This window comes from Coregonus clupeaformis, unplaced genomic scaffold, assembly GCF_020615455.1.
Source record: "Coregonus clupeaformis isolate EN_2021a unplaced genomic scaffold, ASM2061545v1 scaf0137, whole genome shotgun sequence".
In the NCBI taxonomy this organism is placed as follows: Eukaryota; Metazoa; Chordata; class Actinopteri; order Salmoniformes; family Salmonidae; genus Coregonus; species Coregonus clupeaformis.
This window is the reverse complement of record NW_025533592.1, coordinates 343,507-362,675: the sequence shown is the minus strand read 5'-3', so window position 1 is coordinate 362,675 and position 19,169 is coordinate 343,507. Positions and strand designations below refer to the sequence as shown.

General features: G+C 43.7%; 1 protein-coding gene across 1 annotated transcript; it reads right to left on the bottom strand.

Annotated features, from left to right (window-relative positions):
- Positions 1-148: 148 nt before the first annotated feature.
- Positions 149-17,778, bottom strand: LOC121539397 (14-3-3 protein beta/alpha-1). The gene is made up of 6 exons (XM_041847873.2): positions 17,674-17,778; positions 16,518-16,954; positions 2,908-3,031; positions 2,101-2,264; positions 1,670-1,765; positions 149-1,428 (listed from the first exon to the last, which is right to left on the bottom strand). The coding sequence occupies exons 2-6, from the start codon at positions 16,809-16,811 to the stop codon at positions 1,354-1,356; spliced, it is 753 nt and encodes a 250-aa protein (XP_041703807.1). The 5' UTR covers positions 16,812-16,954; positions 17,674-17,778; the 3' UTR covers positions 149-1,353.
- Between the last annotated feature and the right edge of the window lie 1,391 nt (positions 17,779-19,169).

The window sequence follows — 19,169 nt, the reverse complement described above, 5'->3', positions numbered from 1 at the left end:
CCCAAAAAAAAAAAAAAAATATCGTAGCGTATCTAACAGTGTCAGCAAAGGTTTACACAATTTGATATCGGGTTGAAAACAGCACACAAATTAACAAAAACACACCGCGTAAGCCTAAATTCACTTTAAGAAAGACCGCATCTCGAGATTGGTTTATAAAATGTCATTTTTATTCATGTTACACAGCTGATACATAGGGCATTAACATTTCCACGAGGCTTTTGGGAACTATATCGATGATTAGCAAAAACACAATAGTGGTCCAAATCTCTAATGACAATCACTGGACTAACCAAACACCCTTGTTAACATGTGCACAAACCTGCATTGAAAAGTACTACATTGGACATTTGGACTTGGTGTGTATACAGCATTGGTTCCCATTCCAGTGTACTATTAAATGACATGCATGTAGGAGTATTTTGTTCTTCCCATTATCAATTTGTTTATGTTCTGGTCTTTAGAAAGCCCTACCTCTATTCTCTTCAACCAGACATGCTTTATAGTGAATGTCATAACCAGGGGGGAGTGAGGAAGGACCTTGTCAGAACCAATGGAAATCACCTGGCTGGGAAACTTGGTGCCAGCTCATAGACTGGCCCTCCCTGCAGTATAGAACAATTGGACTTGTTCACATTGAACATCAGCAGCTGTAACCATACAAGATAACCGTGTGGAGGACATCAGCAGCTGTAACTGTACCAGATATCCGTGTGGAGAAATAGAGAACAAGTCTATGCAGGGTGAGGGAACAATTCATCGAATTTGTTTAACACCCCTGTTCTAAGAACATCTGTTTAACAAACACCCCTGTTCTAAGAACATCTGTTTAACAAACACCCCTGTTCTAAGAACATCTGTTTAACAAACACCCCTGTTCTAAGAACATCTGTTTAACAAACACCCCTGTTCTAAGAACATCTGTTTAACAAACACCCCTGTTCTAAGAACATCTGTTTAACAAACACCCCTGTTCTAAGAACATCCTAACTCCCCTTGTGTTTTGATGGGACTAAGATTTTCTGTAGCTCAGCGAAAAGCCCTATGTCTTATTTTGTCCTCTAATTTGGACTAAAACGTTGATAAAAGAAGCTATTAATACTTTTCTAACAGGAGAAACTGCACGTATGGAAGGTCAGGACGAACACAAACCAAGGAATGGAGGTTTCATTTTTGTTTCTCAATCAATATTTTTCTTTCACAAAAGCTTCAGTGTGAAAAGACTAAAATGATTTTGGAATTTCCACATGCAGCTTTTGTTTAGTAATGGGTTTCATTGCGAGAAGACTAAGTGGAGCAATAAAGGAATGGAGATGTGTAAAAAGGTTTTCTTTTTTTGGAGATGACCCTGTGTCAGTTCTCGTTCTCTCCTGCGTCGCCGGCTTCTCCGGCCTCGCCTTCCTCGGGCGCGTTGTCGGATGTCCATAACTGGAGAGAGAGAGACACATTGACGTTAAAAAGACCTCTATTCACCCACCATCTTAGTTCACCTCCTCTACTAACAACACATTACCCATGCAGACAGTCTTCTTCCAACTAAACGGTTACAAGTGAAAATGATCATTATTGTACTGTCATGTTTTTTACATACAAGTTTAATTTTAACAGACTAAACATTGTTTGACTAAAATGAGGAACATGGGCAGAGCAGAGAGGGAAGGGTACTAACTGTCAGGTTGTCTCTGAGCAGCTGCATGATGAGAGTGCTGTCTTTGTATGACTCCTCGTTCAGTTTGTCCAACTCAGCAATGGCGTCGTCAAATGCCTGGAGACACAAAAACACACATTTATAACATAGCAAGCTTGAATGAAGAATCGCTGTGCAAAATCCAAGCTACCATCGAGTAAACCCCCTGCATGTCCAGCACATATATAAAGCTTTGTACTTGAGATCTCCCATTGCAATAACTTTTCCCGGAAGAAACATATTACAATCCACCCATTCACACACTTATCTAAATGTTAGCAATTCAGTCAAACACACCACTTAACATTACCTTTAATTTGTTCTGACATGGAACAAGCAGATAACGCAGGAACTTAACATCTGTAACGAAGTCCCCATAACTAAAGCAAACAGGGGAAAGGGGCGGGACTGACCTGTTTGGCCAGTGAGCAAGCTTTCTCTGGAGAGTTGAGGATCTCGTAGAAGAAGACTGAGAAGTTGAGGGCCAGGCCCAGGCGGATGGGATGCGTGGGGTCCATCTCCTTCTTGCTGATGTCAAACGCCTGCTGGTACGCCTCCTGAGAGTGCTCTATGGTTGCTGGGGAGCACAAAGACATTGGAGTCATTGGAGGCAATGATACAGTATGGCACCCTACCAGATTTATTTTTACTACAATCAAGTGTGAGAATGACAGAAGCCTGATAGCCTTGTTAGCTAAATTCACTCTGTAGCGATTAAGATGTAGGCGAGTGGACATTGACAGCTAGTGGCTGCTAGGTTGAAGACCACAAGTGCAGTATTGGACAATTCCGACTGTGGCACATTCTCAGCAATGAGCAACTCGCAGTCGAGTGGCACATTTATTTCCTTTTCTCCAGGACCCATTTGAAATGCACATGCTAATAACAGGGCATAGAGCTCTCTTTAGTGTGCATCACACAAAGGTTTACAAGTGGGTGTCTCAGAGGCCAATACAGTCAGTAAAACCTGCTTAGATGTCATTCTGGTATTGAGAGAAGTGGGACTCTCCACCCCCCAAAAAACTATTTTATTCAGCAAATGTTTTAAATATATATTTTGGTACATATATCGGTCTTGAGTAGCACTTGGCTAGCGAGAATGCTATGGCTCCTCTGAGTAATTCACACACCTAAAAATGTAGGCTTATTGCTTGAAAATAGCAACATGGCAAATACCTTTGCAGCATTAAGTTCAAGGGGCCATTTCATTGCAATCTCACCTGTCTTGTCATCCCCAGAGGCGACTTCGGCAAGGTATCTATAGTAGTCACCCTTCATCTTAAGGTAGAAGACTTTGCTTTCAGCATTTGTGGAGTTCTCAATTAAATATTTATTCAGCAGTTCCTGTGGGAAGGAAACACAGATTAATAATTTGTTCACACGGCATAAACCTTCCATTTGACAGTCAATGTTTCCTTGCCAAGTTAAGATGTTTGTTATTGAAATCCTGTTAACCCCATTCCAAAATCTTCAAACCTACGGACTGGCTAAAGTTGTACGTTTGATTATGATTGGCTGAGACAACATACACCCAAACATGACCATATGAGTGGAGTTCCCATCGTATCCAGAGTTCCTAACCAAAACCCTCCCACACCAGTGATTGGCAGATGCAAGTGAAGTCACAGACAGCAACTAGCCTCAAATCTTTCCAATACAACAGATGCAACCAACAAAAACTGGATTAGCAGCAGCATTAAAAGGGAAAGGGCAAGGGAAAGGGGAATACATTACACATTAGCGACTGTATTGGACCAAGGAGGTGTATCAATGATGACCACAGGATTCAAAGTTGAATATAAACAATGATATAAAAATGTGATTGAGAAATCCTAACCAGGCCAGTGGCCTCACATGTGATGAACAAAAGGTATATATATATGATGACATCATGCGATGTCCATGCAGGGATGTGCCCACACAAGGGCAGGCAGACGCGTTATTAGGCTGCCCATGTCACGCCTAGTGGAGTGGACAGCCTGGACACCTCTACATGATTAATCAAGCCTGTTCTGTCCCCATCAAGAGCCTAGCTGTGCATATGGGCACGCAGCAGTGGGTTAAGCACAAGCAGGGAGGGAGCCAACGTGTTGCACTGCATCAAGTCATCCCAACTTGTCTACAATGAGGCCAGTAATACTGTGGGTTCCTGACCATCTTTTGCCCTAGATTCTTCCAGGCTTCTTTTGTCCCAACGTGCATCACGGCTCTGTCTTAGCGGCACAGCGACTCTCGGAAGCAAAACCAACAGCTGAATGCAAGTAGCAGTACCGCTTGTAAGCTACATCCCCGAAAGCACTCACAGGGCCTCCAAAGCACATACACCAATATTTAAACCCCACAGCAGCAGAAACTTCCCTATCACTGCATACCAGTTCCTCTGCAACGTACTAAATAGACTGAAGGTAGAGGAAAGGCAGTAGGTGATATACATACACGACCATACATGTCATGTGGGGTTCAATCCGAGGCAAGTTTCCTTCTGTAAGGGAAAACTATCAGGTCCTGACATTGAGTTCTGGAACGCTAAATCCCCAGTTAGCTAGCGTGAAGGAGCCTAACCAGCCAGTGCCCAACTCATCAGGATCATACTCCAGAAGGGCCGGATTGCTGCCTGATTACAGCTTTACTGCTAATCTGTGTCAGTGAGACCAAGGGCTTAAAGTCACCGTAACTCGTTTCAAATATCAGATTAAACAAGTTCACCGCAGATGAGGCTGTCCACTTGGCCCAGCCCCCAACCACTCCCACCCGGTCTACTTCCAGACAGATTAGTCGAGACACAGCGCTCTAGTTTCGCTCAGACCACAGCGAAGACTTTATTACAGGAACCAAACGGAAGGAAACGGGGAGGAATTACCTGAACCGGTCCAATAAGAAATGCTTGTTCTCGGTTTTCGTTGTAAAACATTTTGCTACGGTGTGCCTTAAATGGATATGACCCAGGCAATAGCACTGTGCTCCATAAAACCCAGTCCCCTATATCTCCTCTGTGGCCATGATATAGTCCTAACAAGAGCTGGTGGTGAAATTCTCCAGAGTTTGACTAATTGCAATACTGCACTCCTCAAATCAATGGACTGCAATTTGCAGCTGTGCTCTTCTGTTGGAGATGAGCGTATCGTGAACATGCGGATAAGCATATTTTTGTGCGATTCCGTCAAGACTACTATGTGAATCTGGCTGGGTTTTCAATCATTTTCACGAACAATGTGGGCCATCGCCATGACAACCTAGACGGTTTGAATTTGAAAAATGTGTCTTGCCAAGGTTATATCCACAGGCGAAGAGGAGACCAGCCTGGATGGTTTTGTAATTGGGCCCTGTTCGGTCTTACCTATGGCTGAAATTGAAGCACAGAAAACAGCCTGCACCATTCTCCGCACTATTCCCAGTCAACATTGCTTAAATGAACAATAAGTTAACAGATTCTGACCACGATCGCCTGTAGTTGCATACAAACTACAGCTGCCAACAGATTGAGAGGTGGTTTTTGGGGGCAACTATCGAATTGCAACTATTCAGCGTGCATTAACTATTCCTATAAAGTAGGTCTAGGCCAGGGTTTCCTTTGGAAAATGTGGCACCAGACATTTGAACGGCAGCATTTTAAATTTACCGGACTCATATGCATTAGGTGCGTAACCTGATTAGGGTGTCCACCCACGGTGCTCAGAATGACAAAAATCACATTTACATTAAAGTAAAATTATCTTAACTATACCCTGATGAAGACAGCTTGTCTGTCGAAACATTGGTTATTCGGTAATTAAATGATTGCATCTGAGCTCCTAGAGTGTGAGACTCTCCTTTCCTTTTAAAAGTGTTCTACGCCGTTAGCCAGCACCTCTCCTAAACAGGTGTTCTACTCCGTTAGCCAGCACCTCTCCTAAACAGGTGTTCTACTCCGTTAGCCAGCACCTCTCCTAAACAGGTGTTCTACTCCGTTAGCAGCACCTCTCCTAAAACAGGTGTTCTACTCCGTTAGCCAGCACCTCTCCTAAACAGGTGTTCTACTCCGTTAGCCAGCACCTCCCCTAAACAGGTGTTCTACTCTGTTAGCCAGCACCTCCCCTAAACAGGTGTTCTACTCCGTTAGCCAGCACCTCTCCTAAAACAGGTGTTCTACTCCGTTAGCCAGCACCTCTCCTAAACAGGTGTTCTACTCCGTTAGCCAGCACCTCTCCTAAACAGGTGTTCTACTCCGTTAGCAGCACCTCTCCTAAAACAGGTGTTCTACTCCGTTAGCCAGCACCTCTCCTAAACAGGTGTTCTACTCCGTTAGCCAGCACCTCCCCTAAACAGGTGTTCTACTCTGTTAGCCAGCACCTCCCCTAAACAGGTGTTCTACTCCGTTAGCCAGCACCTCTCCTAAAACAGGTGTTCTACTCCGTTAGCCAGCACCTCTCCTAAACAGGTGTTCTACTCCGTTAGCCAGCACCTCTCCTAAACAGGTGTTCTACTCCGTTAGCCAGCACCTCCCCTAAACAGGTGTTCTACTCTGTTAGCCAGCACCTCTCCTAAACAGGTGTTCTACTCCGTTAGCCAGCACCTCCCCTAAACAGGTGTTCTACTCTGTTAGCCAGCACCTCTCCTAAACAGGTGTTCTACTCTGTTAGCCAGCACCTCGCCTAAACAGGTGTTCTACTCTGTTAGCCAGCACCTCGCCTAAACAGGTGTTCTACTCTGTTAGCCAGCACCTCGCCTAAACAGGTGTTCTACTCTGTTAGCCAGCACCTCTCCTAAACAGGTGTTCTACTCTGTTAGCCAGCACCTCTCCTAAACAGGTGTTCTACTCTGTTAGCCAGCACCTCGCCTAAACAGGTGTTCTACTCCGTTAGCCAGCACCTCGCCTAAACAGGTGTTCTACTCTGTTAGCCAGCACCTCGCCTAAACAGGTGTTCTACTCTGTTAGCCAGCACCTCTCCTAAACAGGTGTTCTACTCTGTTAGCCAGCACCTCGCCTAAACAGGTGTTCTACTCTGTTAGCCAGCACCTCGCCTAAACAGGTGTTCTACTCTGTTAGCCAGCACCTCTCCTAAACAGGTGTTCTACTCTGTTAGCCAGCACCTCTCCTAAACAGGTGTTCTACTCTGTTAGCCAGCACCTCTCCTAAACAGTTGTTCTACTCTGTTAGCCAGCACCTCGCCTAAACAGGTGTTCTACTCCGTTAGCCAGCACCTCGCCTAAAACAGGTGTGCGTTTCTTTTCCCTCAAAATTATCTTAACAGAACATGCAACTCGAGGATGCAATGGCGTGCGTCCTTCTTACCGAATTCCGATGCGCATTTTACAATAACTGTCCACATTTACTTTTCCTCAGCCAACGAGATGAGTAACGAACAGCAAAATCACTAGTCTAGTCTATTATCCCCCATAGTAGAAAAGTGTACCTATTCTATTGGTCAGCTTGTCGTTCTATGCAAGAAAGAAAATGGCCTATTCCAAACAGACTCTAGGACAGCTGTGGGACAATAGATCCCAAATTCATACAACCAGTACATCAAAATAACTTTAAAAACCATACTATTCACTTTAACTCTACCCACATGTACATATTACCTCAATTACCTCGACTAACCTGTGCCCCCACACATTGACTCTTTACAGGGGGTACCGGTACATAGCCTCCCTACTGTTATTTTATTGCTCAATTTTTTACTTAACACTTATTTTTCTTAAAACTGCATTGGATAAGGGCTTGTACGTAAGCATTTCACTGTAAGGTCTACACCTATTGTATTTGGCACATGTGTCAAATAAAATGTGATTTGATGAGTTTATATTTTTTGTAGCTGTCCATTTACCACCACAAACCGATGCTGGCACTAAGACCGCACTCAACGAGTGGTGGTAGGCATGATCAGCAACGATGAGACAGCCTATAGGGAGGAGGTCAGAGACCTGGCAATGTGGTGCCAGGACAACCTCTCCCTCAACGTCAGCAAGACAAAAGAGCTGGAAACGGAGGGCCGAGCATGCGGGGCTGTATTAACATCGACGGGGCTGTAGTGGAGTAGGTCGAGAGCTTCAAGTTCCTCTGTGTCCACATCACTAAGGATCTATCGTGGTCCAAACACACCAACACAGTCGTGAAGAGGGCACGACAACACCGCTTCCCTCAGGAGGCTGAAAAGATTTGGCATGGGCCCTCAGATCCTCAAAAAGTTATACAGCTGCACCATTGAGAGCATTTTGACTGGCTGCATCACCGCTTGGTATGGCAACTGCTTGGCATCCGACTGCAAAGTGCTACAGAGGGTAGTGCGGACGGCCCAGTACATCACTAGGGCCGAGCTCCCTGCCATCCAGGACCTCTATACCAGGCGGTGTCAGAGGAAGGACCTACAAATTGTCAAAGACTCCAGCCACCCAAGTCATAGACTTCACTTTGCTACCGCACGGCAAGCGGTACCGATGCACCAAGTCTGGAACCAACAGGACCCTGAACAGCTTCTACCCCCAAGCCATAAAACGGCTGAATAGTTATATAAATAGCTACATGGACTATATGCATTGACCCCTTTTGCACAAACTTTTTTACTCATCACACACTGCTGCGGCTGTTTACTATCGGTCACTTTATTTCTAGTTATATGTACAGTTGAAGTCGGAAGTTTACAAACACCTTCGCCAAATACATTTAAACTCAGTTTTTCACAATCCCTGACATTTAATCCTAGTAAATAGGATCACCACTTTATTTTAAGAATGTGAAATGTCAGAATAATAGTAGAGAGAATGATTTATTTCAGCTTTTATTGCTTTCATCACATTCCCAGTGGGTCAGAAGTTTACATACACTCAATTAGTATTTGGTAGCATTGCCTTTAAATTGTTTAACTTGGGTCAAATGTTTTGGGCAGCCTTCCACAAGCTTCCCACAATAAGTTGGGTGAATTTTGACCCATTCCTCTTGACAGAGCTGGTGTAACTGAGTCAGGTTTGTAGGCCTCCTTGCTCGCACACGCTTTTTCAGTTCTGCCCACACATTTGCTATAGGATTGATGTCAGGGCTTTGTGATGGCCACTCCAATACCTTGACTTTGTTGTCCTTAAGCCATTTTGCCACAACTTTGGAAGTATGCTTGGGGTCATTGTCCATTTGGAATACCCATTTGCGACCAAGGTTTAACTTCCTGACTGATGTCTTCAATATATCCAGATAATTTTCCTTCATGATGCCATCTATTTTGTGAAGTGCACCAGTCCCTCCTGCAGCAAAGCACCCCCACAGCATGATGCTGCCACCTCCATGCTTCACGGTTGGGATGGTGTTCTTCGGCTTGCAAGCATTCCCCATTTTTCCTCCAAACATAAAGATGGTCATTATGGCCAAACAGTTCTATTTTTGTTTCATCAGACCAGAGGACATTTCTCCAAAAAGTAAGATCTTTGTCCCCATGTGCAGTTGCAAACCGTACTCTGGCTTTTTTAATGGCGGTTTTGGAGCAGTGGCTTCTTCCTTGCTGAGCGGCCTTTCAAGTTGTCGATATAGGACTCGTTTTTACTGTGGATATAGATACTTTTGTACCTGTTTCCTCCAGCATCTTCACAAGGTCCTTTGCTGTTCTGGGATTGATTTGCACTTTTCGCACCAAAGTACGTTCATCTCTAGGAGACAGAACGCGTCTCCTTCCTGACCCACTGGAATTGTGATACGGTGAATTATAAGTGAAAATCTGTCTGTAAACAATTGTTTGAAAAATGACTTGTGTCATGCACAAAGTAGATGTCCTAACCGACTTGGCAAAACTATAGTTTGTTAACAAGAAATTTGTGGAGTTGTTGAAAAACGAGTTTTAATGACTCCAACCTAAGTGTATGTAAACTTCCGACTTCAACTGTACATATCTACCTCAATTACCTTGTACCCCTGCACATCGACTCATGGGCGGCAGGTAGCCTAGCGGTTAGAGCATTGGCCAGTAACCGAAAGGTCGCTAGTTCGAATAACCAAGCCGGCAAGGTAAAAAAAAAAAAGAATCTGTCTGTGCCCTTCAGCAAGGCACTTAACCCTAATTTGCTCCAGGGGCCCGTACTACTATGGCTGACCCTGTAAAAATAAAATTTCACTGCACCCATCTGGTGTATGTGACAATACAACATTATTTACTGGTACCCCTTGTATATAGTCAAATTATCGTTATTGTGTATCTATTATTACATGTTTTACTTTATTTTCATTCTCTCTGCATTGTTGTGAAGTAAGCAAGCATTTCACTGAAGTCCACACCTGTTGTTTACAAAGCATGTGTCAAATAAAATGTTATTTGGATTTAAGAAAGTTAATTTGAAGCAAGGTAAGACATGCCTCATAATATGAAGTAAAACGTTCAGGTTTCAAACAATGCAGTATATGTTTTCAAAATGCATACTGCCTCCAGCTCACAATGCAAAGTGGTGTGTGACACGCTGATGCCTGCCTAATGTTGCCTAAGCACTTGAATGGCAAATGGGAAGCGCACTTCAATTACCAGTTGATAAATACATAGTATTTCTTAAATCGTGGCCTTCAAAACTGTTTTTAAACCCACGATTGCATTTAGAATTTGTCGCACAATGATTGGGCATATAAAAGCATGTTTCACTCCAGCAGGAATTGTAGCAGCAGCTCTCACGCTGTCTGACAGATTTTCCGCTCAAACTAGGCGCTGTAGCTGTCTGCTGTGAGCGTGTGATAAATAATCATAATGACTAACGAAAATACGCACAAGCAATTTAATTTCACTAAATTATGCAAATTAACCTATAGACCGATAAGCATGACTGGTCTAATGTATTTCCATCGATGAATAGCCTAAAGCATTATTTTGCAATGGGATTTTTTTCTTCTCCCGTCCGGCGGCAATTTTATTTATCAGCTTTCATTTTTTTGTCCAAAAGCCGGCTATTACCAGCTAACGGAAAGCCTGGTGAGGGCTGGGCTATTACCAGCTAACGGAAAGCCTGGTCAGGGCTGGGCTATTACCAGCTAACGGAAAGCCTGGTCAGGGCTGGGCTATTACCAGCTAACGGAAAGCCTGGTCAGGGCTGGGCTATTACCAGCTAACGGAAAGCCTGGTCAGGGCTGGGCTATTACCAGCTAACGGAAAGCCTGGTCAGGGCTGGGCAATATGGCCTAAAAATCATATCACTATTATTTCAAACTTATGGGTGAGTCACTATATATATTTTTATGTTCTCTAAATTAGCTTTGTTGTACAATTAAAGGTAAAATACACTGCATTTGAAACAGTCAGCAATAATCAAATGAATTCAGGGCACGTGAAATTATACCTAGGCTAAACCATAACCATAAGCCATTTTATCAAAATAATTTTACCAGCTTTTTTGCAATAATCACTGATCTGGCTTTCAAGTCGGTCTATGAAAATGCATTTGTTACAAATTTAACCAGAACCATGCATATTCACTAATGACTAACTTCTTGGAGGCATTATAGAGAATTAACACAGGTCTCAAACAATCTCTCAAGCACAAGCACACGTGCTAGTGAGTATCCAGCTAATCTTTACAGGAATCTTTATACATTTCAAGTTGAGCAAACATGGATCTATATGCTAGCTAACAAGGCAGAACAGTTGAATTGTTATGAACACACCCTTCTGTCCGTCTTCAACTGTTTGAACAGCATGCTAGCCTGTCCACTTGCTTCAGATGTTGAAATCAAGTAGACTACCTTATTTCTCAGAATGAGAACGAGTTGCCAATTCATTATATAATTGTTTTATGCTTATTGCACATTTATAAAACAGACTAGACAGCTAGTATAACGCAGCGCGACAAACTGAGCATTCATTTTCCAGAATCAATGTTCATTGATAATCCCATTTTAGTAGTGCCTGCTATGCACGCAATTTGAGCAGTTGAGACATAAAAATGGTATTGTTAGAAAGGTTAACTTCTCTATTACTGTAAAAGAATGTCTCAATGTGTTAGTCCATATGACCGATTCTGTTGGACCAAACCTCAAATGCAAATAGTGAGTTGAAACCCCTTGTCAGAGAGGAAGAAGTGCTCTCGTCGTTGTGTGAGTGGCAGGGAGAGGGGCTTGGTGTGTGTGTAAACAGAGGAAGAGCCGAAGCCCAATGCGTTTCTATTGGCTTATTTTGGATCTAAGCTTGTCGCCTGCCTTCCCGCCTTGGGACAACAACTCCCATTTTTAGGGCGGAGACATTATATCATCATTATATACAGATCTCTGGTGTAAATGGGAAGGTGCACAGCACAGAAGGAGCGAAGGAGACAAGACCAAAAAGACAACATGAGAACAAGTGGACAAACACAATTTGTTTTTTATAAAATAACTGATTATTACGATATAGGCATTTGGAATATTGCGCAAAAACATATCGCCCAGCCCTAACCCTGGTCTAGGCCAACACAATGCAGGCAGGCAGAGTGGGTAAGGCCACAGCAGAGGGCAGCACAGTGTCTGCATGGCTGTGGGCAGCAGAGCAGAGGGGTTCCACCCTGTCCAGTCTGGCATGACGTTGCCTTAGTGGAAAGTGAGAATCACGTTATCCAGTCCTGTCTCTGCCACCAGGCTCACTTCAGCCCAGTGCAGACCAAGCCTGTCAGCTGAAAGGAGACTGAGGACGCCCATCCCAGTGGTTACTTGCACCAGTAGCTGAGCAGAGGGGATGAGTTGGGGCAAGCAGCGTGATACACACCCTTCCTAGGCTGACTCCACCACACCCTCAGTCAACACCGGCAGGTGGCTGAGTCAGAGCCACACACACGGCAGTGGCGTGTGCAAAGAAGTGGGGTAGCTGTAAGGTGTGGTCTGAAAGCATGGCCATCTGTACAGTTTACAACATGTCTCATACAGGAAAGGAGAGGGCAGTAAATCAACCTGAGGTAAACCAACCATATCCTACAGTTACCCGTTTGTCAGTTATGCCTAGCTACATACAACTAGCCATTGTCTGCTTGCTCCCATGTATAGAGAACCACTATGCATTTATGGCACTCAATCTGTTGGTGTCCATTCATATTGGTCAAAGTACAGTGCCTTGCAAAAGTATTCATCCCCCTTGGCGTTTTTCCTATTTTGTTGCATTACAACCTGTAATTTAAATATAATTTTATTTGGATTTCATGTAATGGACATACAAAATGGTCCAAATTGGTGAAGTGAAAAAAAATAACGGAAAAGTGGTGCGTGCATATGTATTCACCCCCTTTGCTATGAAGCCCCTAAATAAGATCTGGTGCAACCAATTACCTTCAGAAGTCACATAATTAGTTAAATAAAGTCCACCTGTATGCAATCTAAGTGTCACATGATCTGTTACATGATTTCAGTATATATATATATATATACACCTGTTCGGAAAGGCCCCAGAGTCCGCAACACCACTAAGCAAGCGGCACCATGAAGACCAAGGAGCTCTCCAAACAGGTCAGGGACAAAGCTGTGGACAAGTACAGATTAGGGTTGGGTTATAAAAAAAATATCTGACACTTTCAACATCCCATGGAGCACCATTAAATCCATTATAAAAAATTTTTATGAATGGCACCACAACAAACCTGCCAAGAGAGGGCCGCCCACCAAAGCTCACGGACCAGGCAAGGAGGGCATTAATCAGAGGCAACAAAGAGACCAAAGATAACCCTGAAGGAGCTGCAAAGCTCCACAGCGGAGATTGGAGTATCTGTCCATAGGACCACTTTAAGCCGTACACTCCACAGAGTGTATAAATACAGGGAAATTCTTGAGGGAAACCTGTTTCAATCTTCCAGAGATTTGAGACTGGGATGGAGGTTCACCTTCCAGCAGGACAATAAACCCTAAGCATACTGCTAAAGCAACACGAGTGGTTTAAGGGGAAACATTTAAATGTCTTGGAATGGCCTAGTCAAAGCCCAGACCTCAATCCAATTGAGAATCTGTGGTATGACTTAAAGATTGCTGTACACCAGCGGAACCCATCCAACTTGAAGGAGCTGGAGCAGTTTTGCCTTGAAGAACGGACAAAAATCCCAGTGGCAAGATGTGCCAAGCTTATAGAGACATACCCCAAGAGACTTGCAGCTGTAATTGCTGCAAAAGGTGGCTCTACAAAGTATTGACTTGGGGGGGATTAATAGTTATGCACGCTCAAGTTTGATTTTCTTGTCTTATTTCTTGTTTGTTTCACCCCCAAAAATATTTTGCATCTTCAAAGTGGTAGGCATGTTGTGTAAATCAAATGAAACAAACCCCCCAAAAATCAATTTTAATTCCAGGTTGTAAGGCAACAAAATAGGAAAAATGCCAAGGGGGTGAATACTTTCGCAAGCCACTGTAAATGACAACCCAGCAGGTAGCCTGGCGGGTAGGAGCGTTGGGCCAGTAACCGAAAGGTTGCTGGATCGAATCCCCAAGCTGACAAGGTAAAAATCTGTCGTTCTGCCCCTGAGCAAGGCAGTTAACCCACTGTTCCCCGGGCGCCGAAGACGTGGATGTCGATTAAGGAAGCCCTCCGCACCTCTCTGATTCAGAGGGGTTGGGTTAAATGCGGAAGACACATTTCAGTTGAATACATTCAGTTGTCCAAATGACTAGGTATCGCCCTTTCCCTTTCCCAATTAGAATGGCATTGGCAATGGAATGCAGTTTCATGTTTTGAATCTCCCTGGCTAGACGTTCTAGAAAACAATTTATCCATCGTCACTCTGCTGCCTTCATAAAAAAAATTAAAAAAATCAGTAGAGACGTATGACCTTTCACTGTCATAGCCATTATTCACCTCTAATATGTATAGATCACTGCTGGATTGTGCGCCAGTGTGCTTACAAATGCTGCCCACCCACCCCAAGCGCCCTCATCCCAGACCTCCTTGTGTCTAAGGCCAGCAGATCAGGGAAATGTTCAATCTCACAGCTAAACCACCACAGAGACCCTCACTTAATCTACCATCAAGACCAGAGAGAAATAATGGGCAGAGCCATTCACTTCTAAATCCTTGTATTTAAGTGAAAACAATTGCCCCAAAGGAAACAAAATAACAGATGTAGAACGTATTTAGTAGAAAGTCCAGTCAATGAAAGTCAAGTAATTTTACTGAAAGGGAATTAAAAAAATATATTTTCCTGCATGTTTCAGGTTTAATCAATCACAGAGCGCCATAGCAATTCGGAGCATCAAATGGGTAGCTAGCTAGGTTAGTGGGGTTGAGAGACGTAGCCTATTGAGCAAACTGGCTATGAACTTTTTCACTTGGCTAGCTTAATTACAACTCATGTGTCAGATGAGACTGAATATCAAAACAGGAGGACACACTCCCCGTTTCAGGCCTGTACCAGCATGGCTCTCGAACAGTCACCACTGGTGCTCTGCCAGAGCCTACCCCACTGATTCTGACACACCTTGCTTTGCAGACACACTGTGACCTTTGTCAGTATGCGAAGTCACGTGGTTAAACCCCATTGTTCAGTGTGACAGAATCCCAACAGGAAGGAACCGGGGTAAGGGGGTGAAAATACAATACTTCTTTCTCATCACGGGGCCAGGGGAGATCCCCTTTTTAGACCGGAGGAACTCGTGGGCCATGACATTTGACCCACATTGCATTGAAACAATCTAATGTTAGTCTCTGTTTTACTGTAATAGAAATGGGAGGTGTGCTAAAGGTTTCTAAATAAATTCATGGTTGGAACTTGGAAGCACTCACTGTTGAGAGTGAGACCAGAGTTGGGGTAAATTCCATTCAGGAATTGAAAAGTCAACAGAAAAAAATTGCCTACATGTGCAATTCTACCTGAATAGAGACAGAATTAAACTCAATCATGGTAGACTGGTCAAACGTGAGAGAGGAAAAGGTTGAATAGCTATGCTTTTGTGAAGAAACTGACATCTTTTATCATACCGGATGTATAGTGTTGACTGTTCAGAGAAGGCATTGCTTGCTCCTAATTTAAAGACTCCCTTTTCTAAAAGGCACATTTATCCAGACAGCATAGAGACAAGATTCCTGCAGCACTAGGGCTGGGTGAGTTACTGATGCCTCGTGCTTTGCATTGATGCACTCAAATATGCCTCAGGTGGAGGCAGGTGGTGTGCAGTCGGAAGACCAACTACCAAACACTTCCCAGACCTAGAGAGACATGACTAATCCAACTCCCTACAATATGGACTAGAATTACTGACATTTTATTGGAGATTAGCTATATGTTTGCCGTCCATGTAATTACTTTACATCCAAATAAGTTGACCATATATACAATATGAATCTGACCAATTGTCTGACCAGTGACCACACTTTCCCAGTAGCAAGCTGTGAGAGGGAGAGACAGGTGTATTCAGTATCCCAGGCCAGGGTTCCCCAAACTAGGTGCACGTTTTGTCTTTTTTTTAACCTTTATTTTACCAGGTAAGTTGACTGAGAACACATTTCCATGTACAGCATCGACCTGGGGAATAGTTACAGGAGAGAGGAGGATGAATGAGCCAATTGGAAGCTGGGGATGATTAGGTGGCCATGATGGTATGAGGGCCAGACTAGGAATTTAGCCAGAACACCGAGGTTAACACCCCTACTCTTAAGATAAGAGCCATGGGAATTTAGTGACCACAGAGAGTCCAGACACCCATTTAACAATGTCCCATCCGAACGATGTCCCATCATGTGGGCACTACACAGCTGATTCAAATAACAAACTCATCATCAAGCTTTGATTATCTGAATCAGCTGTATAGTGCTAGGGCAAAAACCTGGGGGGGCCCAGGACAGAGTTTGGAAAACCATGTCTTAGGCTACCATACATTAAAACCCACGCCCATTTTTTGCACTCAACATTTCCAGAATAATTAATCTCTACTAGTAACGTTACTACATACCAGAACGTCGTTGCAGATATCCCTCAGCTCGCCCTCCACCTTCTCCCGGTATTCGTTGACCATTGCGAGCTTCTTGTCGCTTCCCTCCGTCTTCTGTCCGATGCTGGAGATGACCCTCCATGCCGACCGCCGTGCTCCGACCACGTTCTTGTATGCGACAGATAGCAGGTTCCTCTCCTCGTTTGACAGCTCGCCCCCCTGTTCCGTTACCTCCTTCATCGAGGCGGCCATGTCATCGTAGCGCTCGGCTTGCTCCGCCAACTTGGCCTTCTGAATAAGCTCCGCTTTATCCATTGTTTTTTATTCTTTAGTGTGTAACCTTAGCTTGATTCGTCAGGGACGGGTTAAAAACAATAGGAGTCCAGGAATGCAAGAGCGACTTGAAGATGGAGCTAAACGATAGAGTAGGGGATGCTGCGGAGTATTCCACCAAAAACCTGCAAATGTAAAACGGAACGTTTGTCACTAAGTCATTTTATTATGGAAGACAGAATGTGACCAGAATGTACTGTACCTAGAACCAACATATTATACACTGCAGCCTATAGAAAATAACCAGATACAGTAGTAATCGAGCTCGCAGAGGTTACACGCGCTGGCAACATTCGGATTGTGAGTGAGCGTCGTGCGTGCGTGGACGTTGTGTCTTTCAAATTCGATGGATAGTTTTCTAGTGTAAGAGTAACTAGCTAACGCAGAAAGACTCGATGTACTTAACTATATGGTTAGTTTATAGATAACTAGAAAGTTATCATAGCTAGGCTGGTGATTAAGCTAACGTTAGCCAGTGGTCACAGTTGCTGACTAACGTAAGTTAGTCTTACGTTACTACTAGAGATAATCAGTTAACAAACTACATCCCTGTTAGGTGGACATTTATTTACCACAAAAACGATGCATCGGTCTTGCTTCGGCCAGACAAGCCAGCGGAGCATATTAGCCAACAACTAGCCAGATAATTAACTTTAGCTGACAAACATTTGACGTTAGTGTAGCTAAAAGCTACTGTAACTAGCTACTATAGTGGGCCACTCCTTTCATTGAGAATGGATTGCTACAAAATAATATTACCATGTCATAAGCTTTGCTACAACAGAAAAATAATTTACAAATAGCAAACGAAAAATATTTAAAACTGATTTCTGAACGTTCTAACCTTCTAAGGTGCCGATTTCTTCCTCCGAATTGATCCGCTTTGAGATTGGTAAGAGGCAGAGCGGAAAAACAGCAGTCGTGAAATTCAACCAGCCTTGCTAGATGGGGCGGCTCTATGTGAGAATGATCCTCCAATCAGAAATCTACTTTTCTTCCCGTCAACAATGATTTCTAGAGATATTAGCCAGTAGCTATTTTGCGCGGGGAAAGGGGGAGGGAGTTCAGAAATATGTTCGACTGGCGTGTAGGCTGCGGCTGGGGCCACGGGGTTTCCTCCAATTAGAGCAAGGGAGAAGACGTCACCATTGCCATGGTTATCCTCCATTCCTGCCCGCTTTCACAAGTTGTAGCAGCATCAGGGAGGCCAGAGGCGGGCGTGGCACCCACTCATGTTAGTGACCGAGATATTCCTATTTTCTCCTCTTGATACCCCTTTCATCTCCTAAACTTTCATATTGTGTGTGGTCAGCCATCCAACCTTGACCAGATGACCTCTGCTTAGTGCTCACTATAGCAATGATGGATTTAATAATATTTTCACTGCACAGAACACATTATGTTGGTGATAGGGCACACAGACAGCATGGACCCAGTTTTATTAAATATTTTTTACATAGGCCAGAGTATATCAAATATACATTTGCCTTTAACCCCGTATTTAATTTCACCCATGGGGAAATGTCCCTAAATCTTGATGGTGATAATTGTTATTCTTTGGATGATCAACTGGCTTGGTCCTCGGCAACCCTTGTGTTAATGTTGTTTCCCAGCCATGACACATTGTAGCCCGTAGGTGAAAAGAAGACATCTGCGTCATAATTTGCAGCGATTGCGTAATACTGTGTGGCTTGGTTTATAAAAATAGCATCACAATTGCAGAAGAGGTCTGCCGATGGGCATGGAGGGCTCAGTGCCCTAGCTTCCTCTCATCTCTGGGGTCACATCTCTAGGTCACATGGGAGATCCACCTGTCTACTCAAATCCTACATCTAGATGCATTCTGATAGCAGATGTCCACAGCTGGATATGCTATTGATAAATATTTCACCAGAGACCAGCTGAATAGGTGGTGTAATCGGGAGAATCCTTTTTCAAAATCAGGCCTCATCCTGTGATTTATATTGATCATATGTTCTTTCCATGAGGTCAGAGATCAACTGATATTCTATCTATCTGAAGCTTATCTTCAAAACTAATTCCCTCACTGTGTACTCAGAAATATAATCCGAATTAGTTTTCCATTGCTACCACTTTCAGAAGCCATTGTGTTTGTCTCCGTCGAGTCTGTCTGCCCTGTGGTTTTATTGTCAGATAATTGGCAGGATGCATTAGCTGGACTGAAAGGCTCACAGTCTCTCAGGAGGGCCCTGAATGCTCTCACACAGTGTCATGGGAACAGCTCTACAGTGGAAAACAGAGCATCAAAGCCATGTCCGTTCATCATAAAACCTGTGATTTTGTTGACTTTAAAAGGGCAGTGCAGTCAAAAACATGATT